The 17,340-nt window shown below is 42.4% G+C and overlaps 1 protein-coding gene across 1 annotated transcript in view; it reads right to left on the reverse strand.

Moving 5' to 3' along the window:
- Positions 1-17,340, reverse strand: part of LOC105540470 (RNA-binding protein 6-like) — a gene marked incomplete at its 3' end in the record, with an annotated part of 110,930 nt that overhangs the window by 34,094 nt on the left and 59,496 nt on the right. Inside the window, exon 6 of the mRNA XM_011981134.1 lies at positions 13,153-13,226. Coding sequence (XP_011836524.1) covers positions 13,153-13,226 — 74 coding nt within the window. The remainder of the gene's footprint in view (positions 1-13,152; positions 13,227-17,340) is intronic.

Below are 17,340 nucleotides of genomic sequence, written 5' to 3' on the forward strand. Positions count from 1 at the left end.
AATAAAAAATTTAAAAATAAAGAAACCTTTTTTTTTTTTTCAGACAGTCCTGCTCTGTTGGCCAGGCTGGAGTACAGTGGCGTGATCTCGACTCATTGCAACCTCCACCTCCTGGGTTCAAGCAATTCTCGTGCCTCAGTCCCCTCAGTAGCTGGCACTGCAGGCATGCCCCACCATGCCTGGCTAACGTTTGTATTTTTTTTTCATTCATTAATAAACACATACTATCTAGCAGAGAACTTTAAACACTGGAGGTGCTCAGCACTTAACTGTGTTAACAAAAGTTAAAATGAGTTGCTTACTGATATTTCCAATGTGATTCCAAGAGCCCAATCACTATTACACAGCATTCTATATACAGAGCAGTTTCCCTTTACAGCAAAGTGATATTGTATTAAGATAAAACATATGCATCTTTTACTTTGAGTTCAGTCCCTTTAACTATATCAGCATGCAGGACCCAGTAAATGGCCCTGTGAAATAAAGCCTAATGAAAAGATGATCCAATAGATTCAAATGTTTCAATCAGTATAAAGAAGGATGTGAGAATGTGCACTTGCATTTTCAATTTTCCCTGGAAAACTATCTGAAATATGAAGTAAAATCTATTTTGAGAAATTTCAACTCATTTGGTTTTTCTAGTAATTGCTGCCAAATATGTGTAATCTTCTCACTACTACCTCATTCTGCTGGATGATAGACTACCTTAGTGATAGTATATTTTAAGAATGTTTATTACCTTTGATTATTATTTAAAGAACTTATTCTGGTCCACATATCAAATAGGTCTTATTCTACAGCTCCTACCCCAAGGGCACAGGCTAAGCTTGTGACTGGCAGTCTGGAGTGCCATGCCGGCACTCTCACTACGCAGCACTCCCACTATATTCCCAAACCCCCTTGCCAATCCTCACTCTGTTGGGATCAGGAATAAGGCAACGAAAGAGATAACTGATTATAAGACAATCCATGGCATCCTTTCTGACTAACCACAACTCTTGTCCCCTTACACCAGTGTTTTTCAACCTCAGCAACAGAGATTTTTGGGCCAGATGATTCTTTGTGTGGAGAGCTGCCCTTTGCATTGTAGGATGTTTAGCAGCATCCCTGGCCTGTATTCACTAGATACCAGTAGCACCCTCCCCTAGTTGTGACAACCAAAAATGTCTCCAGACATTGCCAAGTGTCCGGTGGTTGGGGAGGAGAAGAGCATGTCAAAAATCACTGCTTGCAACCCCTGTTTAAGAGCCACTGCCTGACGAATAACATTATCAAGGCCAGTCAGGGTAAGTCTGCTTCCCCTTTGCCATGGTTGCTGTTGCTTCTCAGTCTAAAGCTGACTAGCACATAGTCCCTCCTCTTTTTCTATCAGGCATCCAAATGCCTCCTGTCTCAAGAAGAACATATTTTTGAGACAGCGTCTCGCTCTGTCACCAGGCTGGAGTGCAGTGGCGAGATCTCGGCTCACTGCAACCTCCACCTCCAGGGTTCAAGTGATTATCATGCCCCAGCCTCTCAAGTAGCTGGGACTACAGACGCGTGCCACCATGCCCAGCTAATTTTTGTATTTTTAGTAGAGATGGGGTTTCACCATGAGGCCAGGGTGGTCTTGATCTCTTGACCTCGTGATCCACTTGCCTCGGCCTCCGAAAGTGCTGGGATTACAGGCGTGAGCCACCGTGTTCAGCCTATTCACTTTTTTTTTTTTTTAAGACCTATAAAAACCTCACAGTGCCCAGGAGTGGAAGCTTTAGATGTTGCCCTACTTCTTGACCTTCAACCCCAGCACCTGACAAAGCCCAGTGGCAGACCTCTCGGAGACACTGACAAAGTAAATCCCAATCGCCTTCCATATACATCATCTACTCAACCCAGTGGAAATTCACACACCATCTACAGCAACCTTTAAGCACCTCCATCCAACCTCAGAGGAAGTGTCTGGTGGGAGGTCAAGTCAAATGATGTTCCTTTTTCAATGAGAAGAGATTGTAACTATTCAAAAATCTGCATTCAAATGTGCTAAAAAGAATCTGGGTGGGCCTGGCACTGTAGCGCACACCTGTAATATCAGCACTTTAGGAGGCCGAGGTGGGTAGATCACCTGATGTCGGGAGTTCAAGAGCAGCCTGACCAACATGGAGAAACCCAGTCTCTACTAAAAAATATAAAGTTAGCTGGGCATGGTGGTGCATGGCTGTAATCGCAGCTACTTGGGAGGCTGAGGCAGAAGAATCACTTGAACCCGGGAGGGGGAGGCTGTGGTGAGCCGAGATCGCTCCATTGCACTCCAGCCTGGGCAACGAGAGCAAAACTCTGTCTCAAAAAAAAAAAAAAGAAGAAGAATCTAGGTGAAAAGAACACAGGAATTTTTGCAACTTTTTCATAAGTCTGAAATCACTTTTTTAAAAAATTAGAATGGGCCAGGTGCGGTGGCTCACGCCTGTAATCCCAGCACTTTGGGAGGCCAAGGCGGGTGGATCGCGAGGTCAGGAGACCTGGGCTCAGGTGATCCTCCCACCTCAGCCTCCTGAGTAGCTGAAACTACAGGCATCAGTCACTGTGACCAGCCCTCCTGATGCATTTTAAGACCATTTTACTCTAACTTTCTGACAAACTGATAGACAATCTTTTTGGGGGACTGGGGTAGGATGGAGGGTGGTAAATGAATCTGTACATTATTTTAGATCTGGACTCATTCCCATTTTGCTGGAACCCTACAAAAAAACTTTTTTTTTTTTTTTTTTTTTTTTTAAAAGACAGTCTTGCTCTGTTGCCCAGGCTGGAGTGCAGTGGTGCAATCTCAGCTCACTGCAACCTCTACCTCCTGGGTTCAAGCAATTCTCCTGCCTCAGCCTCCCAAGTAGCTGGGACTACAGGAACACACCACCATGCCGGGCTAATTTTCGTATTTTTGGTAGACACAGGGTTTCGCCATGTTGGCCAGGCTGGTCTAGAATTCCTAACCTCAGGTGATCTGCCCGCCTCAGCCTCCCAAAGTGCTGGGATTACAGGTGTGAGCCACCCCGCCTGGCCTTAAAAAAAAGTTTCATACTAGATTTAAAGGCTTTTTAAAAAATTGAGATAAAATTCACATACTGTAAAATCCACTGTTTTAAAGTATATACAATTTAATGTATTTTAGTACATGCACAAGCTTGATCAACCACCATCACTATTTAATTCTAGAATATTTTTCTCATCCCAAAAAAGAGTCCCTGTATCAATCAGTTATCATTCTCTATCCTCTCCCGCCACTCCCCCAACTCCTCCGCCACCCTTGTGCCCAGTAACCACTACTCTATATTCTGTGATACGTCACCTTTTCTCCTACATGTTTTCCTTTGGAAATAGCATTTACAAAGATTAATCACAAATTTCACTTGACAACATATTTTGGTAATATATACATCATTAGTACACAAAATTGGCATCACAAATCTCACCATGTGAGATTAAAACTAACTGTTCTGGCTGGGCACCATTGTTCATGCCTGTAATCTCAGCACTTTGGGAGGCCGAGGCAGGTGGATCACCCGAGGTCAGGAGTTCAAGAGCAGCCTGGCCAACACGGTGAAACCCTTGTCGCTACTAAAAATACAAAAATTAGCCAGGTGTGGTGGCGTGCCTGTAATTCCAGCTACTTGGGAGGCAGAGGCAGGAGAATCACTTAAACCCAGGAGGCGGAGGTTGCAGTGAGCCAAGACTGCACCACTGCACTCCAGCCTGGGTAACAAGAGCAAAACTGTCTCAATAAATAAATAAATAAAAATAAAAAATAACTATTCTAGCCTGGGTACAGTGGCTCACACCTGTAATTCCAGCACTTTGTGAGTCTGAGGCAGTACTGCTTGAGTCCAGGATCAAAAGGCCAGCCTGGACAACACAGTAAGATCTCATCTTTACCTCCCCTCCACCCCCTCAAAATTAGCCTGGTGTGGTGGCGCACACCTGTAGTCCCAGCTATTCAGAAGGTGAGGAGGATGGCTTGAGCCCAGGAGGTTGAGGCTGCAGTGAGCCATGATTATGCCACTGCACTCCAGCTTGGGTGACAGAGCAAGACTCTGTCTCAATAAAATAAAATATAAAATAAATATTATTTTAGAAAAACTAATTATCAGTTCATCAATATACTTAACAAGAAATATGCATATAAAATCTATGCACTAGAGGATGAATGACAACACTTTAACACCTGTGGAAAAGGTGACATAAAGATATACTGTAATCTCCAAGTTCAACTTGAATGAAGAAGATGCCTAATAACACACAATGTCACCTGCAGCCTACAAGAATTTTCTGATAAAAGAACTAACTGCAATGCTACCTGCAAAAACAACAGGCTGTTTACTGTAGGGAGGCAGGTATGGTCATGGTCTTCTAACCTCAAATGGCTGAATGCTTGCGTACTCATTCCTTAGACACTTTACGACAGGTGCTACCCCAACTCTCTTGCTGTCTATCTAGAAATCCCGAGAGGTCCTGAACAAAAGCACTATGTGAACTGGCTGTCTAAAATCAAGCTGCCACCCAAAGCAGCAATGCCTGCCACCTTCAGCCAACTCTGAACCCCAAGAGGTGGATAAGGAGCCAAGGAAAAAGAGGAGTTGGTACAACCAAGCAGAGTCCAGTGTTAAGAATCACCCTTTACTACAGAGCACTTACCACATGCCAGTTATCATACTGACCATTTTACAAATAATACATACTCTAACCTCACAACTGCACTATGGCTGGTATTATAATTATCCTTTCATTTTACAGATGAGAAAACTGAGGTTCAGAAGTTACAAAAGAGAGGCCAGGCACAGTGGCTCACACCTGTAATCCCAAAACTTTGAAAGGCCAAGGTAGGCAGATCACCTGAGGTCAGGAGTTCAAGTTCAGCCTGGCCAACATGGTGAAATCCCATCTCTACTAAAATACAAAAATTAGCTGGGTGTGGTGGGGCATGCCCGTAATCCCAGCTACTCGGGAGGCTGAGGCAGGAGAACCGCTTGAACTCAGGAGGTGGAGGTTGCAGTAAGCCCAGATCACACCACTGCACTCCAGCCTGGGCAATAGAGCAAGATCCGCCTCAAAAAAGAAAAACGAAACAAAACAAAACAAAACAAAAAACAGTTACAAAAGAGTCAGGAGGTAATGAAGCTGAAATTCTAAATCTTTCTGTGCTATAAACCCTATACCATCTGAAAGTACAAAAGGTCATAAACCAAAGTTATAATCAAGATCACAAACTGAACCACGCCTTTGTACGACCCTTGAGCCAATGAGATGTGATAACACAGGAGCACAAGGTTAAAACATACAGGTATATTTCTAATTTAGAACAAATTAAGAACTAAACTACTTTAATCCATAGAAATAAACCATGATTTGTGACAAAAATAATTATAAACCCATTGTAGGACATATATCAGAAGGTTCCCTTAAAACTGCCAAATGATAAATGTTTATTTTTCAAATTCGAGAGAATTAAAATGAATTCAGTTTAGAGTACCTCTCATAATTAAAGAGCCTGAGATGTGGCAAATAATGGGCTGGTTATCAGAGCTTAGGGTGTTTTGCTTTGAGAGACAGCATCTCACTCTGTTGCCCAGGCTGGAGTGCAGTGGCACCATCACAGCTCACTGCAACCTTGAACTCCTGGGCACAATCGATCCTCCTACCTCAGCCTCCGGAGTAGCTAGGATTACAGGTGGGGACCACCATACCCAACTAATTTAGAACTTAGGATTTTAAAGCTACAGGCTAGATTTCCTACATGGCCTAACCATACTCCATGTGGTACTGTCTGTCTCCTACTCTTTCTCTTTAGAAAATTTAAGATTCTCATGGCTAGGGGTGGTGGCTTACACCTGTAATCCCAGCACTTTGGGAGGCCGAGGCGGGTAGATCACGAGGTCAGGAGATCTAGACCACCCTCGCTAACATGGTGAAACTCCGTCTCTACTAAAAATACAAAAAAATTAGCCAGGCGTGGTGGCGGGCGCCTATAGTTCCAGCTACTCGGGAGGCTGAGGCAGGAGAATGGTGTGAACCCGAGAAGTGGAGCTTGCAGTGGGCCAAGATCGCGCCACTGCACTCCAGCCTGGAAAACAGAACCAGACTCCGTCTCAAAAAAAATAATAATAATAATAAGATTCTGTCTCGAAGGCTAAGGCAGCAGAAACTCTTACTAAGGGCCGGACATGGTAGCTCACTCCTATAATCCCAGCACTTTGAGAGGCTGAGGTAGGTGGATCACTTTGACTTCAGGAGTTCGAGACCAGCCTACCTTCAACCTACAGATTATTGGTTTTGTTGCTTGGAATGCACACAATTTAAGTACTAAAGTGTTTCAGATGGTATTATGTCTTTACTACCAACTTAAGTTTCCAACAAACTAAGGTCTTCACCAATTTTTTCCATCATGGCCTCACAAATAGCATTCTCATCACTAAAAACATAAGCTTTCTCTGTTGCTCTTTTTTTTTTTTTTTTTTTTTTTGAGGCACTATCTCTCATTCTGTCATCCAGGTTGGAGTGCAGTGGCACAATCACGGCTCACTGTAGATTTGACCTCCCAGGCTCAAGCGATCCTACCACTTCAGCCTTCCAAATAGCTGGGACAATAGGCATGTGCCACCACACCCAGCTAATTTTTAACGATGTTTTGTAGAGACGAGGTCTCGCTACGTTACCCAGGCCTGGACTCAACTCCTGGGCTCAAGTGATCCTCCTGTCATAGCCTCCAAAAGTGCTGGGAATACAGGTGTGAGACATCACACCTGGCTTCCCCATTGCTCTAATTTTAATCACAAGGACAGACCACATTTGAGATTTGGCTTCCTACACATACCTTCAAAAACACTCTTGTATTTTCAATAACCCAAACTCTCTTAATTTTGTTGATACACACACACACAAAAACACTATTTCATAAAACTTCATGTATTCCATAGCCTTCATTCCTCACACCAGAAAAAGTCAATGTTTAAAGGAATTTTCACATCAGATGATAACAGAACCCTTTTTCTTTGCACTTTAGAAAGACTGATAGTGTCATACAAAAAGGTGAGTAAGGCTGGGCGCACTGGCTCATGCTTATAATCCCAGCACTTTGGGAGGTCCAGGTGGGAGGATCACTTGAGGTAAGGAGTTCAAAAGCAGCCTGGGCAACACAGAAAGACCCCATCTTTATGAACAGATTTTTTTCTTTAATTAGTCGAACATGGTGGCAGGCGCCTGTAGTCCAGCTACTCAGAAGGCTGAGGTGACAGGATTGCTTAAGCCCAGGAGTTTAAAGCTGCAATGAGCTCTCATCGTACCACTGCACTCCAGTCTGAGCAACAAAATAGAACCCTAAGTCTCCAAAAAATAAAAATTTAAAAATAGGCCAGGCATTGTGGCTCACACCTGGAATCCCAGTGCTTTGGGAGGCTGAGATGGGTAAATTGCTTGAGTCCAGGAGTTCAAGATCAGCCTTGGGAATGTGGCAAAACCCTGTCTCTACAAAAAAAAAATAAAAATAAAAATAAAATTAGCCAGGTGTGGTGGTGGTAGTTTCAGCTACTAAAGAGAACTGAGTTGGAAGGATCACTTCAGCACAGTAGATTGAAGCTGCAGTGAGCCATGATCGCACCACTACACTCCAGCCTGGGTGACAGAAGGAGACCTTGTCTCCAATAAGATAAGAAAAGAAAAAAGAAAAAAGGACAGGACAGGGCAGGAAAGGAAAGGAGAAGAGAAAAAGGAGAGAAAAAAAGAAAAAGGAAAGGAAGGAAAGGAAAGGAAAGGGAAAAGGAAAGGGAAAGGGAAAGGGAAAGGGAAAAGGAAAGGAGAGTAAAAATTTCAGAGAAATAAGGCCAGGCGCGGTGGCTCAAGCCTGTAATCCCAGAACTTTGGGAGGCTGAGGCGGGTGGATCACGAGGTCAGGAGATCGAGACCATCCTGGCTAACATGGTGAAAACCCGTGTCTACTAAAAATACAAAAACTTTAGCCAGGCGTGGCAGCGGGCGCCTGTAGTCTCAGCTACTCAGGAGGCTGAGGCAGGAGAATGGCATAAACCTGGGAGGTGGAGCTTGCAGTGAGCCGAGATCGTGCCACTGCACTCCAGCCTGGGCAACAGAGCGAGACTCCGTCTCAAAAAAAAAAAAAAAAAAATTTTTTTTCAGAGAAATACATACGTCTCCCAGAGTTATCTTCTATAAGGGCACTTTAGTGACTAATTTGGCCAAATAAGAACAGACAACAAGCATCACACCAGCATATTTGAGAAAATAAAATGTTAATTCCTGCACATCAAATGCCAACAGTCTGAGAGGGCTAGTACTCACAAGTGGGCAACCACTGAAAGGGATGAACATTTTAACACAATACTTCTTACTCCCCTCCCCAAGTCCCAGTGCAATGGCACACAAAGCAGGAGATAATACGTACCCTCAATCTCCCAGAGACTTGACAACAAAGAAAGCCAAGGGCATATGACAGGGCTAGAAATACACTTTGCAGGAAGGGTGGAATGAAAGGCTCTGCCTGACAGTGTTTGCTGGCTGCCCCCTTCTCCTAGATGGAAATGGTGATGGTATAGGCTAACAGATTCATACATTCTTATTTCCCCAGACAGACAGCTGTTGCCTAAGTGATACCCTGGTGGGTCACCACAGCCACAAAGCTCAGTACTGCTGCAGAGCATTCTACTGTTTGACAGCTTGATATAGGCACTGGGAAAAGGCTAGAGGGACCGTGGTTATCATCTTGAGCAACTTCACGAAGGCACACCTACCCAACAATATTTGACAAAGCAAGCTAGCAGAAAGTTCCTTTATTTCCATCCCCTAGGCCTACAAGTACCCAGCAATGAAATAAAAGACATTTCACATCAAGTGTCAGGATAGCAAAGAGTTACAAAAAACTCAACCCAAAGTACTTTGGAGTAACCTTCCCAGAGGCACACACATACTCAGGCTCTAAGAGTTGCCAAGCAGACCGTGGTGACTCAGAATCTGTACCAATTTGGTCTGTAAGTAAAACTGGGGGAAAAGATAGACAGAGACTTTTTTTTTTTAAATTTAGACAGGGTCTTACTATTTGCCCCATGCTCATTTCAAACTCTTGAGCTCAAGTGGTCCTCCTGTCTCAATCTCCCAAAGTGGTGGGATTACAAGCTTGAGCCAGTGCCCGGCCTACAAACACATTTTATCTTCCACAGATATTTACTTTATCTTTTTATTTATTTATTTATTTATTTATTTATTTATTTATTTAATTTAATTTTTTTTTTGAGACGGAGTCTTGCTCTGTCAGCAGGCTGGAGTGCAGTGGCGTGATCTTGGCTCACTGCAACCTCCACCTCCTGGATTCAAGCAATTATCCTGCCCCAGCCTCCCGAGTAGCTGGGACTACAGGCACGCGCCACCATGCCTGGCTAAATTTTTTGTATTTTAGTAGAGACAGGGTTTCATCTTATTGGTCAGGATGGTCTCGATCTCCTGACCTCGGGATCCGCCCGCCTCAGCCTCCCAAAATATTTACTTTATTCACCCTGAGGAGTCAGGACTTCTTCCCTCACATTCTTTTTTTCTTTTTTTTTTGAGACGGAGACTCGCTGTCGCTCAGGCTGGACTGCAGAGGCCAGATCTCAGCTCACTGCAAGCTCCGCCTCCCGGGTTTACGCCTTTCTCCTTCCTCAGCCTCCCGAGTAGCTGGGACTATATGCGCCCGCCACCTCGCCCGGCTAGTTTTTTGTATTTTTTAGTAGAGACGGGGTTTCAACATGTTAGCCAGGATGGTCTCGATCTCCTGACCTCATGATCCGCCCGTCTCAGCCTCCCAAAGTGCTGGGATTACAGGCTTGAGCCACCGCGCCCGGCCAGCCTCACATTCTTATGTCTCTCATAAGATTGTTTACTATGTCATAAGGAGCTTAATCCACACCCATTTCCTTAAAGAATTAGTTTTAATAAACTTCAGATATAAAAATAAATTTATTTTCTTAGAATTATAATTGGAGGCCAGGTACGGGGGCTCGTGCCTGTCATACCAGCACCTTGGGAGCCCAAGACAGGCAAATCACCTAAGGTCTGGAGTTCAAGACCAGCCTGGCCAACATGGTGAAACCCCATCTCTACTAATAATACAAAAGTTGGCAGGACATGGTAGCTCACCACCTGTAACCCCAGCACTTTAGGAGGCCAAGGCAGGTGGATCACCTGAGGTCAGGAGTTAGCCAACATGGTGAAACCCCGTCTCTACTAAAAATACGAAAATTAGCCAGATGTGGTGGCGGACACCTGTAATCCCAGCTACTCAAGAGGCTGAGGCAGGAGAATCACTTGAACCCAGGAAGTAGAGGTTGCAACGAGTTGAGATCGTGCCATTGCACTCCAGCCTGGGCAACAGAGCGAGACTCCATTTCAAAAAAAAAATAAAAAAAATTTTACCCAAGCGTGGTGGTGTACACCTGTAGTCCCAGCTACTGGGGAGGCTGAGACAGCAGGATCTCTGGAACCCGGGCGGTTAAGATTGTAGTGAGCCAAGATTACACCACTGCACTCCAGCCTGGTTGGACTCTGTCTCACACACACACACACAAAATTTATAATTGGAAATTACTTGACATGTGGAAGAGGGTAAGAGAAAGAAAGAAAGACATCGAATTTCAAACTAATTCAAATGCTACCAAGTGCAGGGTACTATAGTAAGTGTTCTGGATACATTATTCACCATGAGTCACAACTCAAATGTATGTCACTCCTCAAGAAGTTTCCCTGACCACCCCTCTAAAATTGCCACCATGATGCATTCTCCCAATACCCTGCTTCGTTTTCTTTACAGCATTCAGCTATCAGTTATTACACTGAGTACTTAGTACAGAGGCAAAGGACTTAATCACTATTCACTGATAAAAACAAGTTGCTTATGAATTAATGAGTGTTCTCAAAATCGGACAGATTGTCAGAATAGGATCCATCGTAAGCACACAGATTGGAAGCTTTTTTCTTCTCTTCAAAATTGGCATGTAGCAGTTTCTGACACGTGATTAGTACAGTTGTCCCTTGGTGTCCATGGGGGATTGGTTCCAGGACCCATAAGGACACAAAAATCTCAGGATGCTCAAGTCCCTTATATAAAATCACATGGTATTTGCATACAACCTACACACATCCTCCAATATACTTTAAACCATCTCTAAATTACTTATAATATCTAATACCTAATAAAGACTATATAAATAGTTAACTGTACTTTTTTGTTTTTTGAGACAGGGTCTCGCTCTGTCACCCCAGGCTAGAGTGCAGCAGAGTGATCACAGCTCACTGCAGTCTCAATCTGGGCTCAAGTAATCCTCTCATCTTAGCCTCCCAAGTTGATAGGACTACAGGTTCACGTCACCACACTTGGCTACATTTTTCACTTTTATTTTTTGTAGAGATGGAGTCTCCCTATGTTGCCCAGGCTGGTCTCGAACTCCTGGCCTCAAGCAATCCTCCCATCTGGGCCTCCCAAAATGTTGGGATTACAGAGGTAAGCTACCACTCCTGGCCTGTATTATTTTTTATTGTTGTATTATTAATGTATCTTTTTCCTGAATATGTTCAATCAGCATTTGGTTGAATCTATGGGTGTGGAACCTGTGGACAGAGTGTCAACTGTATTTGGTAAGTGATTCAGTGATGGACACTGAACAAATGGTCAATGAGAATCCTCTTAAATCTAGGGTATACGGTCCTAAGCCCATCATTCTCTAAGGATCTGATAAGCTTAGACTACTAACAAGGTAAGGACACATCAAAAGTCTTCTCTAATGAGTGCTTGCTCCCAAAGCATTTACAGCATGTCATCTCCATACCCATAAGAGGAGAACTTGGCCAAGAAGAGAAAAGTACGTATAATGAGCCACACTGAGTTAAACAAAGCTGAACAAAGCATCAGGCTAGAGAAGGAGAAGAGTTCTCATGTAATAACTACTCTTCCCTGGCAGAGCCTTCTTTTAAGATTCTGGGCCTGGCTGGGCACAGTGGCTCATGCCTGTAATCCCAGCACTCTGGGAGGCCAAGGCAGGCGGATCACCTGAGGTCGGGAGTTCGAGACCAGCCTGACCAATGTGGACAAACCCCATCTCTACTAAAAATACAAAACTAGCCGGGCATGGTGGCACATGTCTGTAATCCCAGCTACTCGGTAGGTTGAGATAGAAGAATCGCTTGAACCAGGGAGGCGGAGGTTGCGGTGAGCCGAGATCGCACCATTGCAATCCAGCCTTGGCAACAAGAGCCAAAAAAAAAAAAAAAGATTCTGGGCCCACTGTATTCACACTATTAAGTACAGGCAGTGGATACATTAAAAAAAAAAAAAAATCAAACTACATTCCTGTTTCTTTTCCTACTTTACAGACGGAGGAACTGAAACAACTCAAAGAAAACAACTTTCCCCAAGGAAACACCGTAACAGGAAGGATTCTACCCATTTACAAATTCCTCCCAAAACTACCAGGCAGGGTTCAATTAAAGACATAGATGAAAAATCTAGGTGGCAAGCTGAATCACTCCAGATAGTTCAAACGTAAGGTGAGTACAGATTCTGATTCATGAGCTCTGACTATACGCAGCCAAGGACTTGAGTATGCAACTCCAACTGGCAAAGAACAATGATGAATGCAATAGACACCAACAATCCACTCCTCTCTCTTCCCTGATAGCTGTCTTTTGGAAGTAGTCCCTGCAGGCAGGACCTGATGCCATAGGAGTCACCATCTGAGGTCTTCACCCTAGGTCTGGGTGTAACTACTGACCTAGAATTTCCGTGCTAGGCAGATCCTTGGGGTCACAGATAATCAAGGATCATTCTTTGCATCAGGATTACCATCTCAGTCACACTCCAAGAGGAAACACTCCAGATGTGTCATTTTTCCCCCCCAACTATTGTCTTTGGAATCTAATCCAAAAGCAACTGGGCTCTAGCTTTTAAAATGCACTCTGTGCCCATTAAGTTTTCTAGAGAAAGCTTTCCAGCCTTTTTAAAGATTTTCCTCACAATTGATGGTTGGAATGCAGTATGCTCCAAAGACAGACTTCTTGTACCTTTCCAAAGTGAAATCATTTGAAACCCTCCCTCCCCATATATAAAAAAATATATCCTTCCAGCATCATTTGACCGAAGTATAAAGCAACCTGGTTGGCCTCCATGCATCCGATGGCATCTTCCAAGAGTGAAAACTCCACGCAGACATAGCCATAGTCGTAACCTGGGGACAGCATTTAAATACAGACGGGAGTGGTGTTAGTGCCTTGCAAACACAAAAGACACACTTAAATCCCCTGTTTCTGAACCCCTTAAACACAAGCCCTCCCAACTAACCCATCCCTCCCCTACACTAAGTAAAGTTGCTACCCCAAATAGAAAAAAGTACTGAAGGAAAGTCTCGATGTTTCTGGACTTTGAGATTCATTCCAAAATAGTCTTTTCTATTAACCAAGAAGATCCTTTGCCCTCTTTAGCACTGGTGATCTGGTGAAGGTACCCCAGAATTGGGTAATCCCACAGAGAGTTCATGTGGGGACCCGAAACATTTTAACCACAGGCTAAATCTTTCAGAAAAACAAAGTCGACAAGAGCAAGAAAGTATCTAGAAAAAAAAAAAGTATCCCGAAAGAAAAAAAGCAAATATCCCCAGGCTATGCTAATAGTCACCACTTTTCAAGCAGAAACCACCTTCAAAGACAGAAGTGCTGACAGACTGAGGCAACTATTCTGTTTGGATACCACAGGAGGCTTCTGGTTGGCAGGGGACAGACCATTTCAGGTCTCCTCTTTTTTTCCTTGTTTCAACTCAAGTCATAAACCAGCTAAAATCTTTATAAAAGGAAGAAGGTGTAAAAGCATAAATAAGTACAAATAACTGTGTCCAAATTTGTGCTTATGCACAAAGACTGGTGGTGGGGCAAGCTGGGAGAAAGACAGCAGTTGTTAGCAATCAATACATGTTTAAGAATTGTACAAACCATTAGAGCTATAAAATACCCTTCACCTTACTCCTAAGCAAGTGTAACTTGCAGCACTTTGGGAGGCCAAGGCAGGCGGATCACCTGAGGTCCTATGATCCACGAGACTGGGAAGTCCTGGGATTTATAGGTTGCTGAACTCGAATCTAACCAGTTCCTGTAATTTCCCTGATACTGCCACCATGTGACTACAAAAATAAACTTGTCAATGCAATGCTCCCCATGTGGTTTCCATGCTTCCTCCACTGCCTCAGAGGATAAAGAAGCTCATCTCTAAGAATGACACTGTGTAAATGGAACAGCAAGAAAAAGATGTGATGTTCAGATGAGAAACAAAACTCAGGCAAAGAAAAACACAAAACCCTATGATAATTTTGACCACAAAGTATATATAACAATAGGAAACTGATATCACTGAATCAATGTATCAAAGATCAATAAAACTAGAGCAATAGAAAGTATAAGTTTAAAAACATACCACATTTGGTGAAATGAGTTAAAATTCCTTGCCACATGAAATGAATGGCTTTAAAATGTTTTACTACTAATAATAAACTTTGATTTTAGACTTGTTAAATACTCCAAGTTCACTATGAAACATTACAATGGTATGGGTTGATCCTTGCTTCGAGTTTCAGAAAATGACTAGGAAGAAGAAAAACAATCTACTAGAAACCTCAGCACTACTGTAGGATGAGAAACAGATTTTCTAATCTACTTTCACAACTTTGACCAACATGGATTAAAACTAACCCCTCCAAACTTACCACAAAATCAGTCTCCTCTGCTTAATAACTCTGAAGAAATAAAAGTACTTTAGAGAAACAGCGTGCATATCCTATTAACAATGGAAACTGTTTTGTTACTTAATTCCTTTCAAGTGAATCTTCTTGGTCAAACTCAGTGAACTCCTAATACATAAATCACTCTGCATTTTATAAACAATTCTGAATATTCTTGGGAAACATTACAGAATAACAGAAGGAACTAAGACAACTGTTAGCACCAAATATCCACTGCAAACACTCAAATGTATGTCCACAATCAGAAAGGGTTAGCCACGGAACAAGCAGGTGTACTCTCGAGTGTGTTGATTACTTCTACAGAACATATCAGTGGAGTACCCAGATGTGTGGAAAGCAACCCTCCCCATAGCTGCCCGGATGAAAAACATAGGGAACAAACACCAAAACTGGCAAAGCTCTAAGTTTCCTTTCTGTGCTTAAAGAAGTAACTACTGTGGCCCAGAGACGCACACAGAAACTGTGGACAGAGAGAGAAAAGATTCATGACAATGTTCATACTTTGCTAAAGGACAAGTAGACACTGGGAAGAAAAAGATACAGAAAACATTATGGGAATCTAATATAGCATTTCTAGACATCAACCCTGCAATACTGTATGTTGACAACATACTTCAGATTTAATATTATATTCACAAGCCCAACACTAAATTTATTCTGACTGAAACTTTAGCTATCAAACAAGAACAGAAATTTAAGGTTTAACTATACTGCCTAAAACGTTTGCAAAAAAAAAAAAAAAGGTATTTTGTGTGTTCAAGACTCATGGTTGTGCCATAAGGATTTTCAGCAATTAGAAAAATAGACAATGAAAGTAAGTAATATTTACATAGAACTTGTTGCTTCAAGATTTTATTCTAAATACTTTGTATATACTGATTTAATATTCACAATACTATCTTATGAGGTAAATATTATTAGCCTGATTTTAGCCATGGAGAAGAAGGCAAAAAAAGGATAGGTAAATTGGTCAAAGTAACCAAGTAAATACCAATACTGAGTTTTAAATGCAAGCAGTCCAGATTCAAGTTGAAGTTTTTAACCACTACACTCTAGCCTCTCACTCTTCAACAAGATCACAGACTAACTTAAATAATCTTAATTCTAAACTCTACAAGCTCAGTTACAGAAAGAGTCCCATATGCCTGAAAACATACATCTATGCCCCTGTTAATAAGCCTAGTTAAGAAATATTCAACTTAGCAGCATAACAGTTGCTTCTATTTTAAAATATCTATGGCAGAACTATTGTGAGTAGACCTGAGTATGCAAATTAGAAAGCATTCTCAGGAGCTGATTATACCAGCTCCCAAAATTCTTCTGAAAAGATGAAAACTAAAATGTCCTGTTATAAATGACGGCTACAAAAATTGTATAGCAATATGGAAAGATACTTGATATAGTATATTTTAAGAGCCTTAAAAATGAACATACCCTTATGGATAATTATGTAAAATGCATATAGGAAAAAGGACTGGAATTAAATTGCATCTAACTCAGGGGTTAGAGACAAAAGTCAGCATGTGAGATAAAAACCATGCACTGTCAAAATCATACTTGAAGACCCCAAGGTGAAGAACAACATACCATCTTTCAATTTAGGTAAGTCCAACATTGCCAGTTTGTCCTCCAGCGCTGCAACAAATCACTTTTCCTTTGGTTGACACCAGATGAAGAGGTTGGCTTGCATTTAAGGGCCATAAGGTATGAAAATATATTGCTTTAAATAACAGAATCACAGCCAGCACAGTGAATGCCCACTCAGAGAAACTTAGAAAAGGAAACAAACTGAAGCCACAGGCAAGTCTCATCCCCACTGCCCAGGCTCACTCCAGGAGTGAGAAAACAGGGTGTGGGAAGCGGGGAGAGGATACAGTTCAAATGAGCACAGGTGGACATACAAAAATCAGAAAATTCACATAATGCAACACAACTGCATACCAAAATGATTACAGTGGTTGTATTGCTGTAGTGGGATAATCAGGGATTTTTTTTCTTTATTTCCCAAATGTAATTTTACAATTCACAGAAAAGGCACAGAAGATATTCTACCCAGAGACCTAAACATTCTGCCCACCAACCTTGAGATCAGAATTGCTAGGAACCATATGGAATCATCAAGATGGTAAACTCAGTGTTAACCTTCTCATGGACAGATAAATTTTTACCAATGAGAGTAACAAAAAATCTACTTTATTACCCTTTTCTTCCACTGTCACATGCTGGAAAGAAGGATGGAGGGTCTTTGTGCTTATTTATATGACTATTACAAAACATAGCTAACTAAATTTTCTAACCTAAATTTACAGATCTCATAGAAATGTGAATACTCCTTATACTTTTCTTTTTTTTTTGAGACGGAGTCTTGCTCTGTCATCCAGGTTGGAGTGCGATGGCACACAATCTCAGCTCACTGCAACCTCTGCCTCTTGGGCTCAAGCAATTCTCCTGCCTCAGCCTCCTGAGTAGCTGGGACTACCACACCCGGCTAATTTTTGTATTTTTAGTAGACACGGAGTTTCGCCATGTTGGCCAGGATGGTCTCAATCTCCTG

The sequence above is a fragment of the Mandrillus leucophaeus genome, unplaced genomic scaffold (genome assembly GCF_000951045.1).
Source record: "Mandrillus leucophaeus isolate KB7577 unplaced genomic scaffold, Mleu.le_1.0 Scaffold22, whole genome shotgun sequence".
NCBI classification, from domain to species: Eukaryota; Metazoa; Chordata; class Mammalia; order Primates; family Cercopithecidae; genus Mandrillus; species Mandrillus leucophaeus.